Genomic DNA, 14,385 nt, shown 5'->3' on the forward strand with positions numbered 1-14,385 from the left:
GCCAAATCAACTCTGCCAAACACATGATTGACAAGTACGTTGTGCCCCTGCTCTGCATGTGTGCATGTTTGTGCATGTGTGTCAAACACCCAAGCACGCTTTCCAGCCTGTTTCAAAGCCTCTTCACGCCTCCCTGCTCTCCTCGCACTTCTCCTTTCTTCCATCTCCCTCTCCCTCGTCTCGCACTTCTCCTTTCTTCCCACTCCATCTCCCTCTCCCTCTTCTTCCATCCCTTTCTTCCCTCTCCTCCACCCCCTCCCTTTCTGTTCCTCCCCTGCCAACCAAAACACACACACACACACGGCGTGTCATCGAAGCTTCAAAGTCCCTTTTCAGTTGTCTCGTGGGCTTTGTTGTCAAAGTTTTTCAGCGCCAACACCGAAAGCATGATTAATGGTCGCTGGTTGTCCTTTTCATCATCAGTAACACCCATGGTCAATCAGCATTACCCAACGTGCGAACACCCTCTTCTCTCTCTCTCTCTCTCTCTCTCTCTCTCTCTCTCTCTCTCTCTCTCTCTCTCTCTCTCTCTCTCTCTCTCTCTCTCTCTCTCTCTCTCTCTCTCTTCTTCCCCTTTCTCTTCCTCTCTCTCTTCTTCTTCTTCTTCTTCTTCTCTCTCTTCTTCTTCTTCTTCTTCTTCTTCTTCTTCTTCTTCTTCTTCTTCTTCTTCTTCTTCTTCTTCTTCTTCTTCTTCTTCTCTCTTCTTCTTCTTCTTCTTCTTCTTCCTTTCTCTTCGGTCTTCCTTCCTCCGCCCCCCCCCAATCCCCTTACCGTCTTCTCTGACTTGTCTTCTCTTCTCCCCTTCAAACGTTCTGTGCTTGCGTGCTCTCACGTTCACCATCGCCATCACAACCACCCGCTGCACACACCATACAGCCTTGCCAAGGACTACGTGCGGTTGCTCAAGTATGGCGACTCATTGTACCGCTGCAAGCAGCTGAAGCGCGCCGCGCTTGGTCGCATGGCCACACTAATGAGGAAACACAAGTCCTCGCTGGAGTACCTTGAGCAGGTGCGGCAGCATTTGTCGCGTCTGCCTTCGATCGACCCCAACACGCGCACGCTGCTTGTGACGGGCTTCCCGAACGTGGGCAAATCGAGCTTTGTCAACAAGGTGACGCGCGCAGATGTTGAAGTGCAGCCGTACGCGTTTACAACCAAGTCCCTCTTCGTCGGACACACAGACTACCAGTACCTCCGCTGGCAGGTAATTCCTACTGACACACACACACACACACACACACAAAGCTTGCTCCTCAGTGCGTCTTGTCCTTTCCGCGTCGGTGCGCCACATTACCAGCTTTGTCCCTTTTCGATTTGCTTCCCGTCTCTGTGTCTCTTTGAAGCACGTATGGTGTGGATGCGGTGATGATCATTCAAAGGTTGCGGTTTCCTGACTAATTCCTTGATGACAAACCCTTTAGAGCGTTTATTTATATCTGAGCATCCACTCCTATGTGTTTTGTGAGCACACCTTGCTTTGGACATGTGCGATGAGTTCGGCCCTTTCCCTGGCTTCCACAAAATGAACTCTTTCTTTCCGCCTCTATTTCGCTTGTTGCGTTTTGTCACACTTGAGTGGTAATGGCGGCGCGGTGACGATTATTCAAAGGTTGCGGTTTCCTGACTAATTCCTTGATGACAAACCCTTTAGAGCGTTTATTTCTAACCGAGCGCCGCTATTACCGCTTCATGCTGTGACATTGTCATTTTGTTCCAAAGTGTTGCGTGTCACACGTACACACACACTCTCTCTTTCTCTCTTTTCCCGACTGATTGAACAGCTTCTCACCTGCATGCTGTTTTGTGTCGTGTGGCTTGTGCTTTTGCCATAAAGGTGATTGATACGCCAGGTATCCTTGACCACCCGCTGGAGCAGCGCAACACGATTGAGATGCAGGCCATCACGGCGCTTGCGCATCTGCGCGCGTGTGTGCTGTATGTGATGGACCTGAGCCAGCAGTGCGGCTTCACTGTGGAGCAGCAGTTTTCCCTCTTTGAGAACATCAAGCCCCTCTTTGCAAAGAAGGTGTGTGTGTGTGTGTGTGCTCTGGATACGGTTGTGACGAGTAGCTGTGACGTTGGTGATTGTCGTCGTACTGCTTCCACTTGCCGCTTGCCATCGCGCTCACGCAACCCCCCACCCCACCCCAACCCAATGTTTGCATGTTTGCCACGGCAGCCGCTGGCGATTATTGTGAACAAGGCTGACACGATGAAGATTGAGGATGCGCCGGCGGAGGTGCAGGAGCGGCTGAAGGCGTATGAGGCCGAGGGCATCAGCGTGCTGAGCATGAGCACGCTCACAGAGGAGGGCGTGGCGCAGGTCAAGAACGCAGCCTGCGACAAGCTCATGACATACCGTATCGAGTCCAAGACAAGGAACCCTGCCATGCAGGCATCCCTCAACAAACTCAACGTTACATTGCCCCGCCCCCGCGACAACAAGGTCAGCCCAGCACCTGTTTGTGGTGTTACCCCCTTGCCACCTACTCCCTCTCTTGGTTTGTTTCGTTTCGCCGTCAGTCCGATTTGTCCCTTCCCCCCTCAAAGCCTGTATCTCTGGCGTTGCCTTGCATGCAAATGATGAGCCTAATCACCAAATGCAGAAATTCGAAATCCGAACACTTTATGTGGATGACTTTCGCGTGGCTGATGCATGCGTTCACCTTTTCGCCTTTTATCGACGTCTCTCCGGCGTCATTCTTGCTTTTGTGTCCCGGTGCTCAATGCTCACCGCCAACGGATCTCGCCATGTTTGCTTGGTTTGTCTGTCTGCTGTTGCTCACCCCTCCGCAGGCAAGACCTGCCTTCATCCCCGAGGGTGCGCTCAACAAACGCATGGGCCGCGTCCCGACCAAGGGCAGGACACAGCGCGAACAGAAGAAGCAGCGCAATGAGGAGCGCAAGGAACTCCTCGCACAAATGCCAAAGTGCGTTTGCGTGCGTGCGTGTGTGTGCAAAATTCGTTGTGAAACCTGTATGTACTATTTCTGTTGTATTGTCATGTTAGCTCCCCGCTCGCTCTGCACTGCCGCTCACTGCCACACACGTTGCTTCCCCTCCTCTGCTTGTGTGGTAATGTGCTTAGGCGCAAGCTTGCGCGCGATTTGCAGGAGGAGCTTCGCGAGGAGTACAGCGTGGATCTGCGCAAGGAGTGGGACCTGGAGGACGCATCGTGGCGCTACGACGAGATTCCAGAGATTCTCGACGGCAAAAACGTCGCAGACTTTGTTGATCCCGACATTGACGAGAAGCTGCGTCAGCTCGAGGTTAGTTCTCGTACCATGCATACTGCAGCGTCATATCTGTCTGGCCTGGCTGGTCCTCGTGGCGCTATGGATGTTGCTTGATTTTGCTGTCAGGTTTTCCCCGCGTGACTGGCCCCTCTTCTCACATGTCCCCTTCCACTGCCCTCTGCTGTGCTCTTGCTTGTGGCTTGCGTCTGCAGGAGGAAGAAGCGAGCCGTAAGGCTGCCGGTGAATACGACAGCGAGAGTGAGGACGAGGACACAAAGGCAGTTCGTGCCCGCGCATTGCTGTACGTATTCCACCGCTTGTGTTGTTGTAGCTGCATGTTGTTGTTGCAAGGTTTTGTTTGTTTGCTCTCATGGTGTATAAGGCTTGGTGCAAATAGGCATTTATTTTCCGTGCATTCATGGTGAGAGCCTCTGCAATACATTCTGACACGCCATTCCCGCTTGTTTCTCTGTTGTGCCCCTTCTTCTGCAGGCTGCGCGAGCGCCGCAACATGTTCCGTGTTGCGAGCCAGCGCAAGAGCAAGCGCAATGCACCTGTGCTGCCGATTAAGATCCGCCGCCGGCTGGCAGAGGCCGAGGAGCGACGCCTCGCGCGCCTCAACCGGCCCAAACACGCTACCGATGACGACGATGGCGACAGCGACTATGACGAGGACACGCGCGGCCGCTCCATGGATGCGGATGAGGATGCCTCCCGCGCCGCCTCCCGCTCGCGATCACGCACACCGCTGCGGGCCAAGTCGAAGAAGACGGTCAAGGGCGTTGCGCCCGAGGCCGCTGCTCGCCGCAAGAAGCCCGTGTCTCTCCGTGCCGCTGGCGGTGTCCAGTCCAGCACGGTGCGTGAGCCACTTGAAGCTTGTGCACCTGCCTGTTCTTGTCGTTTGTATGTTATGTGTGTGTGTGGTGGTTGTGGCCTGTTTTGTGCAGTGTGCCTTCCCCGATTTGCGACAGCCGTTCTCACTCACTGCCTTGCTTTGCCCATTCCATACAACAGCTCAAGAAAGCGTCGAAGAAGATGCAGCGCCTTGGGTTCCGCAAGATCAACTACATGGGCCGTCAAGGTACGCATGTCGCACTGCATGTACACGCATACACACACCACACGTGTGCGTGTGGGCATGAATGATCTGCTCTGTGTTTTTACGTTTGCTTTTGTATGTGCTTTCCGCTTGCGCGCTCACGTCCTGCGCCCGCTCGCTCTTTGCTTCGCAACTCGCGTACGAAATGCAGGTGAGGCCGATCGTCACATCCACGTCAAGATGCCCAAGTTCTTGTACACGGGCAAGCGCGGCGTTGGCAAGGCAGACTATCGATGAGCGTCTCAAGGAACAACGACGCCCTGGTCTTTATCTTGATCTTACATCTTACTTTCTTCCTCTGTATTTCGACTCCTGCACTGTCGTGTTTCTTCTTGTGAATATATTGGCCCTCTCTTCCTGTTCCCTTCTTCTCTCGCCCGTGATGTTATCCATGTCGACGACGACAATCAATTTGACTCTTGTTGATGATCGAGCTTCTTTCTTCCTATCGCTTAAATGGCATCCATATCTCAAAGACAACCGAGAAAGTGAAATAACCCAACGGCATGTGTGACGGCGAAGAAGATAGAGTATCGCATGGGCTGGAGACAGAGCACACACACACACACACACACACACACACACACACACACACACACACACACACACACACACACATCAGGAGAGGCCTGCCTCTGCTTGCTCTACCGCAGCCAGCATGGCTGACAAATAATCATCATCATCATCCTCATCATGCTCCTCATCATTGTCGACCTTGCTGCGCTTGTGCGCGTGTGGGTCTTCTGTTGTCGTGGCGCCTGATGGCTGCCGGTCCTGTTCTTGGGGTAGCGGCGGCCTCTTGACCACGGCCACTTCCGGGTTGGTTAAGAAGCAATCGTCGTCGTCGCCATCACTATCCAGCGTCACCACCACAGCCGCCTTCTTGCTCCCTTGGCTTGCTGCCCCGTGGTTCGACCCTTTGCCCGTGCCCTCTGCTGGAAATGCCTGTTTGTCCCTCTTCTCCCTTTTTGCTGGCCTCATTCCTCCCTCTGTCTCAAAGAACGACAGCAAATCTCGCTGCCCAACTTCCCTCTGCTCACCCCTACCATCATCATCATCATCACCACTATCACCATCATCATCATCATCATCATCATCATCATCATCATCATCATCACCACCACTGTCACCATCGCCACCTTTGTTCTTGTTCTTGTTCTTGTTCTTCTTCTTCCCGCTTTTCTTCTTGGTTTTGCGCGTGTCCGTGCGTTCGGCTCCCATGGTCTCCGATGCGCCCTTGACCGCCCTGCCCACCACCGCCATCTTGCGCTCCACCTTCTCCCACATGCTCTCGTCCAGCGTGTTGCGGCAAATCAGGTACTTGACGTCCACGGCGCACTGCTGGCCCACGCGGTGCGCCCTGTCCTCTGCCTGCAGCAGCTGCCCCGGGTTCCAGAACAGCTCTGCAAACACAACCAGCGTCGCAGCGTGCAGCGTGAGGCCCGTGCCTGCGGCGGTGATGCTGAGTAGGGCCACGCGGCACGTCTCGTCCGTCTGAAAGCGGGTGGCCAGCTCATTACGTAGCGACGATGGTGTGGACCCGTCAATGCGCACGTGTCGGATGCTCTTTTCGCACAGCGCCTGCATCAGCCCGTCCATCACGGGCTGGTGGTGCGCAAACAGCAGCATCTTCACCCCTTTCGCCAGCTGCTCCAGCACATATGTCACGCATGCGGCCAGCTTGGCCTGCCCCGTGGCCTGGAACAGCTTGAGCGTGACGCCGTGCATCTCGCCGTCACCACGACCAGCGGCGACAGCAGCGGCGTCCATGTGGAAGCGTTTCTTCATGAGCTGCGAGATTTCGCGGCGGTGCTTGGCCGAGCAGTCAACAACGACCGTCTGCCGTGTTTTTGGCGGGAGCGAGGACAGCACGCCCTTCTTGTCGCGCCGAATCATCACCGTGCGCTGCAGCAGCGTGTGCAGCTCCTCCTCGTTGCTGGAGCCGTCGTGGCACCACCCGTACGCGGTCATGTGTGAGTTGCAGTATCGCTCACCAAACGCAATCTCCACGCGGAAGAGGTCGCGGCGCAGCGCGCGCAGCTGCTGGAACAGCTCAATCGGCTTGGAGAGGGCTGGGGTGCCGGAGAGCAGGAGGGCGCGCTTGGCGTCCTGCACCACGGGCACGAGCGCCTTTGTGCGGGCCGCCTGCCTGTTCTTGATGTAGTGGGCCTCGTCGGCGATGACGACGCGGAACTTGCGCTGCTGCACCTGCGTGCGCAGCCCGCGCGCCAGGTCGTAGCTGAGGATGCACACGGCGTGCGTGAGCTTCTCGCGCCCATTCTGCACAACTTGCACCGCGTCCTCGCCCAGGCCAAGCCAGCGGTGGATCTCGTTCGCCCACGTCAGCTTCAGGCTGCTCGGGCACACGATGAGCAGGGGCCACTCGCTGCGGTAGTGCAGAGCCGTGACCAGCGCCTGCACGGTCTTGCCCAGCCCCATTTCATCGCACCACAGGATGCGCCCGGAGCGCCGCACCGCACACAGCACGCCCGTCAGCTGGTACGGCAGCAGCTTCTGCAGCAGCTCCAGCGGCACGCGGCCCTGCAGGGCCTCGTACGCCTGCTCCGGAGTCACGGTGGAGTGCAGCAGTTCGAGCGTGTTCCACGTGGACGAGTGCATGGCTGCCAGCACCCATTTCGGCAGGCCCGTGATGCGCGTCTCAACGGCGGTGAGCTCGTGCAGCTTCGTCAGCAGCGTCTTGTACATGCGCAGCGGCAGGACCCAGCCCGAGACGGGGGTGCGATCCCGATCATATGTGCCGCCAAGGCCCCGCACCACGGCGTTCACTTCCGTGCTGAAGGGCTGCACGACAACGAGTATTTCTCGGCACGACTTGAGCAGCGACACCACCACCTTGATTTGGCCAAACGCGCGCACGCCACCCGTCCCACGCGACGCAGCTGATGACGATGACGAAGACGATGACGAAGACGAAGACGAAGACTTGAATGGTTTCCTCGAGGGTGGCATGGCGGATCTGCCACGATGGCTGTTGGAGGATGTGTTTGGTGCAAACGGCAGCGTGCGCTGCCTCTGTTGCTTTGCCGTCGATGAGCTGGATGATGATGCTGCTGCTGATGATGATGACGATGATGATGATGATGTGTGGCGAGCGCTGGTGGAGACAAACTTGTCGATCCTTGGCGCTGCGGCGCCAATGTTGCTATTGCTGGTTTGGTTGCTGCTCATGCTACTATGTCTGCTGGTGCTGGTGCTGGTGGTCGGCCGCCTGTCGAATGCCGCCACAGGCCGCTTCCTGCCGCTATTGTGCATCCTGCTGCTTGCTGCTTGCTGATGGTGTGCCTTCTGTTAAGCGCTTTGCACTTTGGGCGGCAAAAACCGACACAAACACGTCCAAACGCCGACAACTGCTTGAAAATATGGCAAATCCTCCCAACCTTGAGTGTGTATCTCTGTGTGTGTGTGTGTGTGTGTGTGTGTGTGTGTGTGTGTGGTTTATTGGGGAAAACTCGCTGAAATCTTACACTGCTCCCAGCGCTCAAAGATGGGGAAGGCAATTGCGGCAAAACAAAGGGCAGCGGTGCGTATGGGTGAATGTGTGTGAGAGCACGCGCCTCATAGACAGAAAGAAAAGTGAATCAATAGATAGATAGATAGAAACCAAGTGCCTCGGTGCGAGGCTCATGTGTGTGTGTGTGTGTGTGTGTGTGTGTGTGTGTGTGTGTGTGTGTGTGTGTGTGTGTGTGCGTGTGTATGTGTGCGTGTGTGTGTGTGTGTGTGTGTGTGTGTGTGTGTGTGTGTGTGCGTCGAGCATCTCCCTCTCCCTCTCCCTTCCCTCAGCTCAACCACGCTCCCTCCCTCCCCTCCCCTCAATCACGCACGCACTCTCACTGACTCGTTTAATTATCAACACACACCCGCAAAGACCTCACGCGCGCTTGCTGCGCTTGGAGGCTGGGCGACTTGCACCATTACGACCACCACCACCACCGGTACCAGTGCCAGTGCCGCTGCCAGTGCGACTGGAAGAGAGGAGGTGGTGGGTGTTCTCCTGGTCCCGGACAAGGCGTGCGTACAGATCAAGCTCCGCAAACCGCGCCGAGCCTTGCTCCGGCGGTGGATCACGCACCAGGTAGTCGGCAATGTACTCCGAGGACAGGCACTTGACGCGCTCCTGCGCCACCGTCATAAACTCCTGCAGGTTGGTCCAGTGCTTTTCCAGCGTGCGCTGCTGCACAAACACGTGCGTCAGGCGCTCGGCGTCATCGGGCTTGAGCGTGGCCTGCGACAGCTCCACTTTGGCGCCGCCAGCCTGCAGCAGGCGTCGAAACCCGTCCGCATACGTCCGCCGCGTGAACAGCGCCACCACCCAGCCATCAAAGGCACCGCGCACGCCCGGGTCCAGCTGCCGTCGCCGCTGCAGCTCCAGCCGCCACCGCTTCGGCGTGCCCGCCAGCTGCTGCACGTCGGAGGCCGTCGGGTCCTTTGCCGTCCACTCAAACGGCTCCTCGTCCACGAGCCCGTTCGCATCCGCGCACGCCTGGATGTACGAGGGCTTGAGCACCCACAGCCCGCGCGCGCATGCGCCCAGAAACTTCTCGCTCCGCGCCGGCTCGCCGCACACAAGGTGCGTGGCCGCAATGTCAAACTCCGCCCCCAGCTTGCACGCAACGCCAAAGCGGGCAAACACGCGAGAGGCATGCTGCTTGGTTGCATCGTCCACAGCCGTGATGAGCACCGTTGGCGGGCGTGTGTTCAACATCACCGTCGGTGACGCACCCTCCAGCGCCACTGTTGCCGCTGTTGCCGCTGTTGCCGCTGTTGCCGCGTTGCTATTGTTGTTGTTGTTGTTGCCCGTGTAGCTGTGGGCGCCGGTGTCCGTGGCTTGGCGTCGGCTACTGCGCGTGCGCATCACGCTCGTCCGCTTGCGGCGTGTTTGCGGGCCTTCCGTCCCACCAATACCACCAGCTGTAGCAGTCGCCGTGCCAGGCTCGTGTGCTTCCTGCTCCTCCTTTGCCCCATCACGTTGTTGGTGTGATGACCGCTTTGCGCGCTGTCGCGCATGGTCCTGTTCGCCGTCGCGCTGGCTGGTACTGCTGGCGTGCGACCGCTTCGCCGAGGACACCTCTCCTCTTTGCTGCTGCTGCTGTTGCTGTTGCTGTTGCTGCTGTTGCTGTTGCTGTTGCTGCTGCTGCTGCTGCTGTTGCTGTTGCTGGCCGGTGTGGGTGCCACTGCTGAGGCGTGCCATGTCCATGCTCCCGCGACCGTTGCTGCTCTGCGCCAATGCAGACGTGGGCCGGCTCACCCCCGCCTGCTGCTGCTGTCGCTGCTGTTGCTGTTGCTGCTGTTGGGACTTACGTGCACTTGGCGATGCAGCTGCTGACGACGACCGCCCCTGTTGTTGCTGCTGTTGTGCTTGCTGCTGATCTTGATTCCCTGGTGAGCTGGCCTTGTTTCCACCTTCGCCCTCGCCTCCATTTTCACCTGCACCGCCTGCACCTGATGAGGGAGGGCGCGTGTTGGTGCGCGACGGCGTGTTCTTGAGCCGCGCCAGCAGCCGCAACCGGTGCGCTTGCATAGGGTCCGCATATGTCACTGCCGTCTGCGAGAGATGGTCCGCCAGGTCATCTGTTGGCACCGGTAGAGATGGTGGCAGTCGTTCAGCCTCTGCCGCCGCGGCCTGCTCCTCATCCTCCTCACTTTCATCGTCTTCATCTTCATCGTCATCATCATCGTCGCTGTCCTGTGTACCACGCCCCATACCACCAGCACCACCGTGACCACCGCCACAAGCACCAGCAGCACTGCGACTGCTCTGCTTGTGTCCAAACTGCCTGAGGGAGGCGAGTGGCGGTGGAGGGCGCCAGTTGGATGCGCCCGTGGGCAAATTGCCGCTGCTGCGCGCACGATTTAATGCAATCTGCTGTCCCTGGTTACTGCTGCTGTTGTTGGCGTTGTGCGTGCCAGCACTGACGGCCGAAGTGTTGAGAATGGCTGAGGTGCTGGCTGGTCGGCCCAGCCTCACCGCTGACGTCGTGGTCTTGCCTGTTGCTGATGCATGAATGGTGGTGGCGGTGGCGGCGGCAGCATTGCTGGGGTCTGGTGCAGAAACAGCCTGTGTTGTGATTGCACTGCTGGGCCTGGAGCGCGAGTGCGATGAGACAGCAGAGGACATTCGCCGCACTCGCCGCTGCTCCGTCGCTTTAATCAGCTGATCAAACTGCAACGCCACCGCGTCGTCCACAATGGCACCAGCAGTGGTGGTGGTGGTCGTCGTCGTGGTCGTAATGGCGGTGGTGGCATTTCTGGTTGCTGCTGCTGTTGTTGTTGTGGGGGTTTTTGCTGTCGTATCGGTAGCAGCGCTGGTGTCCACTGTGTCAGTGGATGTGTTGACGCTGGTATTGGTGTTTGGCTTGACCTTTTCCCAAACAGACCCATACGCGTGTTGTTGTTGTTGTTGTTGTTGTTGTTGTTGTTGTTGTTGTTGTTGTTGTTGTTGTTGTTGTTGTTGTTGTTGTTGTTGTTGTTGTTGTTGTTGTTGTTGTTGTTGTTGTGGCATCCCAGGGCGTGTTGGGCGGGCCACTGTCGATACAGCGCTCTGGCCGCCAGACATCTGGGCCGCAATCGGCGTGAATGGCGACTGCAGCAGATGCACGCTCTCGGAGGCAGTGTTACGGGCGGGTGTTACTGGCTCTTGCTGTTGTTGCTGCTGCTGTTGCTGCTGTTGTGCTGCTTGTTCCGGTGTTTGGGGCAGTGGAACGCTCGGTTGCACGCGTAATGACGACGACAACAGCCCCGCCGACGCTGCACCCTGCCCATTCACTCCTCCACCATCCCCATCGCCCAGTGTGTCGTGCTGCGTGCCTTTCTTGCGTGGAGAGCGTGGTGTGCCGCCCTGCACCTCCGGCAGCGCATATCCGCGCTTGAATGACGGCGGAAATGACGACTCTGCAACCCACCGCCGCGTCAGCGCACACTCGTCCTGGCATCGTGTGTGTGTGTGTGTGTGTGTGTGTGTGTGTGTGTGTGTGTGTGTGTGTGTGTGTGTGTGTGTGTGTGTGTGTGTGTGTGTGTGTGTGTGTGTGTGTATGGGTGAGTGAGTGCATGTATGGCTTTTTTGTTGTATGTGTGTGCGTGTGTGTGAAGGCTGCTTGCTGACTGTGCGGACATGTGTGTTCAACAACAACACCAACAACAACTTAAACAACAACTTAAACAACAACTTAAACAACAACAACAACAACAACAACAACTTAAACAACAACAACAACTTAAACAACAACAACAACAACAACAACAACTTAAACAACAACAACAACAACTTAAACAACAACAACAACTTAAACAACAACAACAACAACAACAAAGCGGCATGAGCTCACCAGCCACTCGGGGTGAACAATGTGTGCGAGGTTTGTGCGGGCGTTGCGGACGTCGGTGCTGATATCACTCTGCTTGCCAATGTGAATGAGGTGCGTGCACCCTTTCTTGTACGTCAGCGTCGTCTCCGCCCCAAGTTCCTGGGCAAGCGCCTGGTATCTGTGCAGGTGCGCATGCGTCTTCTTGCCAAACGCAATGAAGCACCCATGCAAAGGCCCAGCGTTGCTATCGTACTGCTGCTGTAACCGCTCCTCGTGCAGCTGTAGATTTCGCTGCAAGCAGAACAGGTGGATAGGAAGGTGTGAGTTGGTGTGAATGCGTGAGTGAGTGTGTGTGCATGTGTGCATGTGTGCGTGTGTGTCCATGTACATACGTCTCAAAGGGTCGTACCTCAGTTGGAGCAGCAAAAGCCTGAGCATTCGATAACTGACACGCAGACATACACAGCAGGGTGAGCGAGAGAAGCGGCAAGCAAGCAAAGGGAAGGAGAAACCAAAACACCTGCACGTGTGTGTGTGTGTGTGTGTGTGTGTGTGTGTGTGTGTGTGTGTGCGACTCACTGCAGTTGAGAGGCCGCTGCTGACCATGGCCGCGAGCGCCGTTGGCGTATCTGTCGTGCTGGCCGGTGGACATGGCCGTGCTGAGGAGGCGTGGTGGTAAATACACGGGTGGCAGTGAGGATGATGCAGACAAGAAAGAGAACAGGGTGCAGATACACGCGCACAAGCAGGTTCTTACCTGGCGTTTGTAACGCAGCAAGAGCTGACTGCACGTTGAAGTGTGGTGCGCTCATGCCATGCTGCTGCTGCTGCTGCTGTTGTTGTTGTTGTTGTTGTTGTTGTTGTTGTTGTTGTTGTTGTTGTTGTTGTTGTTGTTGGTGTTGTTGTTGTTGTTGTTGTTGTTGTTGTTGTTGTTGTTGTTGTTGTTGTTGTTGTTGTTGTTGTTGTTGTTGTTGTTGTTGTTGTTGTTGTTGTTGTTGTTTCTGTGACATGCGCAACAGAGACGAGCAATGTGAGTTACAAAGCACCAGTTGAAGCTAAAAGCACACACGTACACACACACGTACACACACACCTACACTCAACACATACGTACACACACGTGCGCACACAAACACACAAACACACAACACAGATTCACGCACATGATCGCTGCTTGCTGGCGGTGGAGGAAAGGCGCCTGGCTCCTGCACCTGTCCTGTGGAGATGCTCTGAAACAACCATTCTAAAGTGGTCGGGGAGGAATGTGTGCATCAGTGTGCGTGTGCATCAGTGTGAAAGGAAATAGCGGGTGTCGGAGGGTTTCAACCACAAACCAACAACAACAACCTCTACGCAAGCGACAACAGCAGTACACAAATGTGGTTGTTGTGCCTCACCTTCACTGACGGGGTTGAGTTTCTGTTTCACCGCCTTGCCATACTGCGACGCGCTCGTGTCTGCGCACACGACGTAGTTGCACTTGCGCGACATGCCCTGCACACGCACAGATGTTGTGGTGTGTTGTGTGGCGGTGTGAGTGAGTGAGTGAGTGAGTGAGTGTGAGTGAGTGTGAGTGAGTGTGAGTGAGTGAGTGAGTGAGTGTGCGTGTGTGCAATATTGTGCGGCGGGAGAGGAGGAGAAGTTACAGCAGACAGTATGCACAACACGATACAACGCACCACAATCATGCCAAGGTGTTTCGCCATGGACGTGAGGTGGTCGCGGTGGAAGGAGAGAAAGCCGGAGAACGCAACGCGCACGCCCTTCAGGTTGTGTGGCTCTCGTGGTGGCTGTAGTGTCGTGTGTGTGTGTGTGTGTGTGCATGGAAATGAGAGCGTCGTGAGTATTGTTCACGGCGCGGAAGCAACGCCACAAAGACAAACACGCGCGCGCACACACAAAGATACACAAAGACATGCACACACACATACACACACACAAAGACACACAAAGACACACCGGCTGTGGCTTATATAGGTAGTGGCTGTGCGGGCTGTAGAGGGTCTTGTCGTGTGCGCATCGCTCGAGCCAGCAGATGGTGACGGCCTCCGCAGACGCACAGAATTGCTGCACATCCGGCTCAAATGGCGAACACACCACCGTGTCTGAATACAAGGGACAACGACAAACGAGCACGCGGGGAGCGCGGACGAGAGCGAGAAAGCAGTGAGCAGGAGAAGGTGGGGAGGAGGAGACAGTGCAGATGCAATGACGACACAACAAACACGTTAGACACAAATAACACTTCAAGCACAACAAACACTTCATGACATCATCGCCAACAGTGCAGTATGAGAGTCACGAGTGGCAATGGTTTGGTACCTGCGTCTGAGGGTTCGAGGACAATGCGGCCGTTGGTCTTGGTGACAATGGCGGTGATGCTCTTGGTGAACTTGGCAACAGACGGCGCAACGAAAAACCGGCGGCCCCCAAACACATCAGAGTCGGGCAGGCGCCTGATGGCGGTGGTGGTGGTGTGCGGTGGTCATGGTGTGGTATGATGATGTGTACATGTGTGGGGGGGTGAGAAAGGGGGAAATGCGGTTGCACGAATGAGATGTGCGTCGCGTTCACAGTTCCAAAAGAGCGAATTTAAATGTCGGGACTGGTGTGTGTGTGTGTGTGTGTGTGTGTGTGTGTGTGTGTGTGTGTGTGTGTGTGTGTGTGTGTGTGTGTGTGTGTGTGTGTGTGTGTGTGTGTGTCTATACACACAGCCTGTGTGTGT

General features: G+C 56.3%; 3 protein-coding genes across 3 annotated transcripts in view; 1 reads left to right on the forward strand and 2 right to left on the reverse strand.

Moving 5' to 3' along the window:
- PTSG_03333 (GTP binding protein 4) overlaps positions 1 to 4,845 on the forward strand; it is a 5,644-nt gene extending 799 nt beyond the window's left edge. The window contains exons 3-12 of the mRNA XM_004995851.1: positions 1 to 34; positions 877 to 1,207; positions 1,838 to 2,029; positions 2,183 to 2,449; positions 2,800 to 2,933; positions 3,092 to 3,272; positions 3,452 to 3,540; positions 3,732 to 4,095; positions 4,254 to 4,320; positions 4,490 to 4,845. The exon at positions 1 to 34 is cut by the window's left edge and continues 85 nt beyond it. Coding sequence (XP_004995908.1) covers positions 1 to 34; positions 877 to 1,207; positions 1,838 to 2,029; positions 2,183 to 2,449; positions 2,800 to 2,933; positions 3,092 to 3,272; positions 3,452 to 3,540; positions 3,732 to 4,095; positions 4,254 to 4,320; positions 4,490 to 4,575 — 1,745 coding nt within the window. The 3' untranslated portion in view covers positions 4,576 to 4,845. The remainder of the gene's footprint in view (positions 35 to 876; positions 1,208 to 1,837; positions 2,030 to 2,182; positions 2,450 to 2,799; positions 2,934 to 3,091; positions 3,273 to 3,451; positions 3,541 to 3,731; positions 4,096 to 4,253; positions 4,321 to 4,489) is intronic.
- A 111-nt stretch (positions 4,846 to 4,956) lies between these two features.
- Positions 4,957 to 7,716, reverse strand: PTSG_03334 (uncharacterized protein; the record flags this gene model as incomplete). The annotated part of the gene is made up of 1 exon (XM_004995852.1): positions 4,957 to 7,716. Exon 1 carries the CDS (start codon positions 7,609 to 7,611, stop codon positions 4,957 to 4,959), a length of 2,655 nt encoding a protein of 884 aa, XP_004995909.1. The 5' UTR covers positions 7,612 to 7,716.
- Positions 7,717 to 8,167: 451 nt separating this feature from the next.
- PTSG_03335 (uncharacterized protein) overlaps positions 8,168 to 14,385 on the reverse strand; it is a 9,697-nt gene continuing 3,479 nt past the window's right edge. The window contains exons 12-18 of the mRNA XM_004995853.1: positions 13,983 to 14,116; positions 13,620 to 13,765; positions 13,340 to 13,450; positions 13,058 to 13,154; positions 12,824 to 12,903; positions 11,682 to 11,951; positions 8,168 to 11,281 (exon numbers count right to left, since the gene is read on the reverse strand). Of these exons, the coding sequence (XP_004995910.1) occupies positions 8,228 to 11,281; positions 11,682 to 11,951; positions 12,824 to 12,903; positions 13,058 to 13,154; positions 13,340 to 13,450; positions 13,620 to 13,765; positions 13,983 to 14,116 (3,892 nt within the window). The 3' untranslated portion in view covers positions 8,168 to 8,227. The remainder of the gene's footprint in view (positions 11,282 to 11,681; positions 11,952 to 12,823; positions 12,904 to 13,057; positions 13,155 to 13,339; positions 13,451 to 13,619; positions 13,766 to 13,982; positions 14,117 to 14,385) is intronic.

Source organism: Salpingoeca rosetta, assembly GCF_000188695.1.
Source record: "Salpingoeca rosetta unplaced genomic scaffold supercont1.7, whole genome shotgun sequence".
Classification (NCBI taxonomy): Eukaryota; class Choanoflagellata; order Craspedida; family Salpingoecidae; genus Salpingoeca; species Salpingoeca rosetta.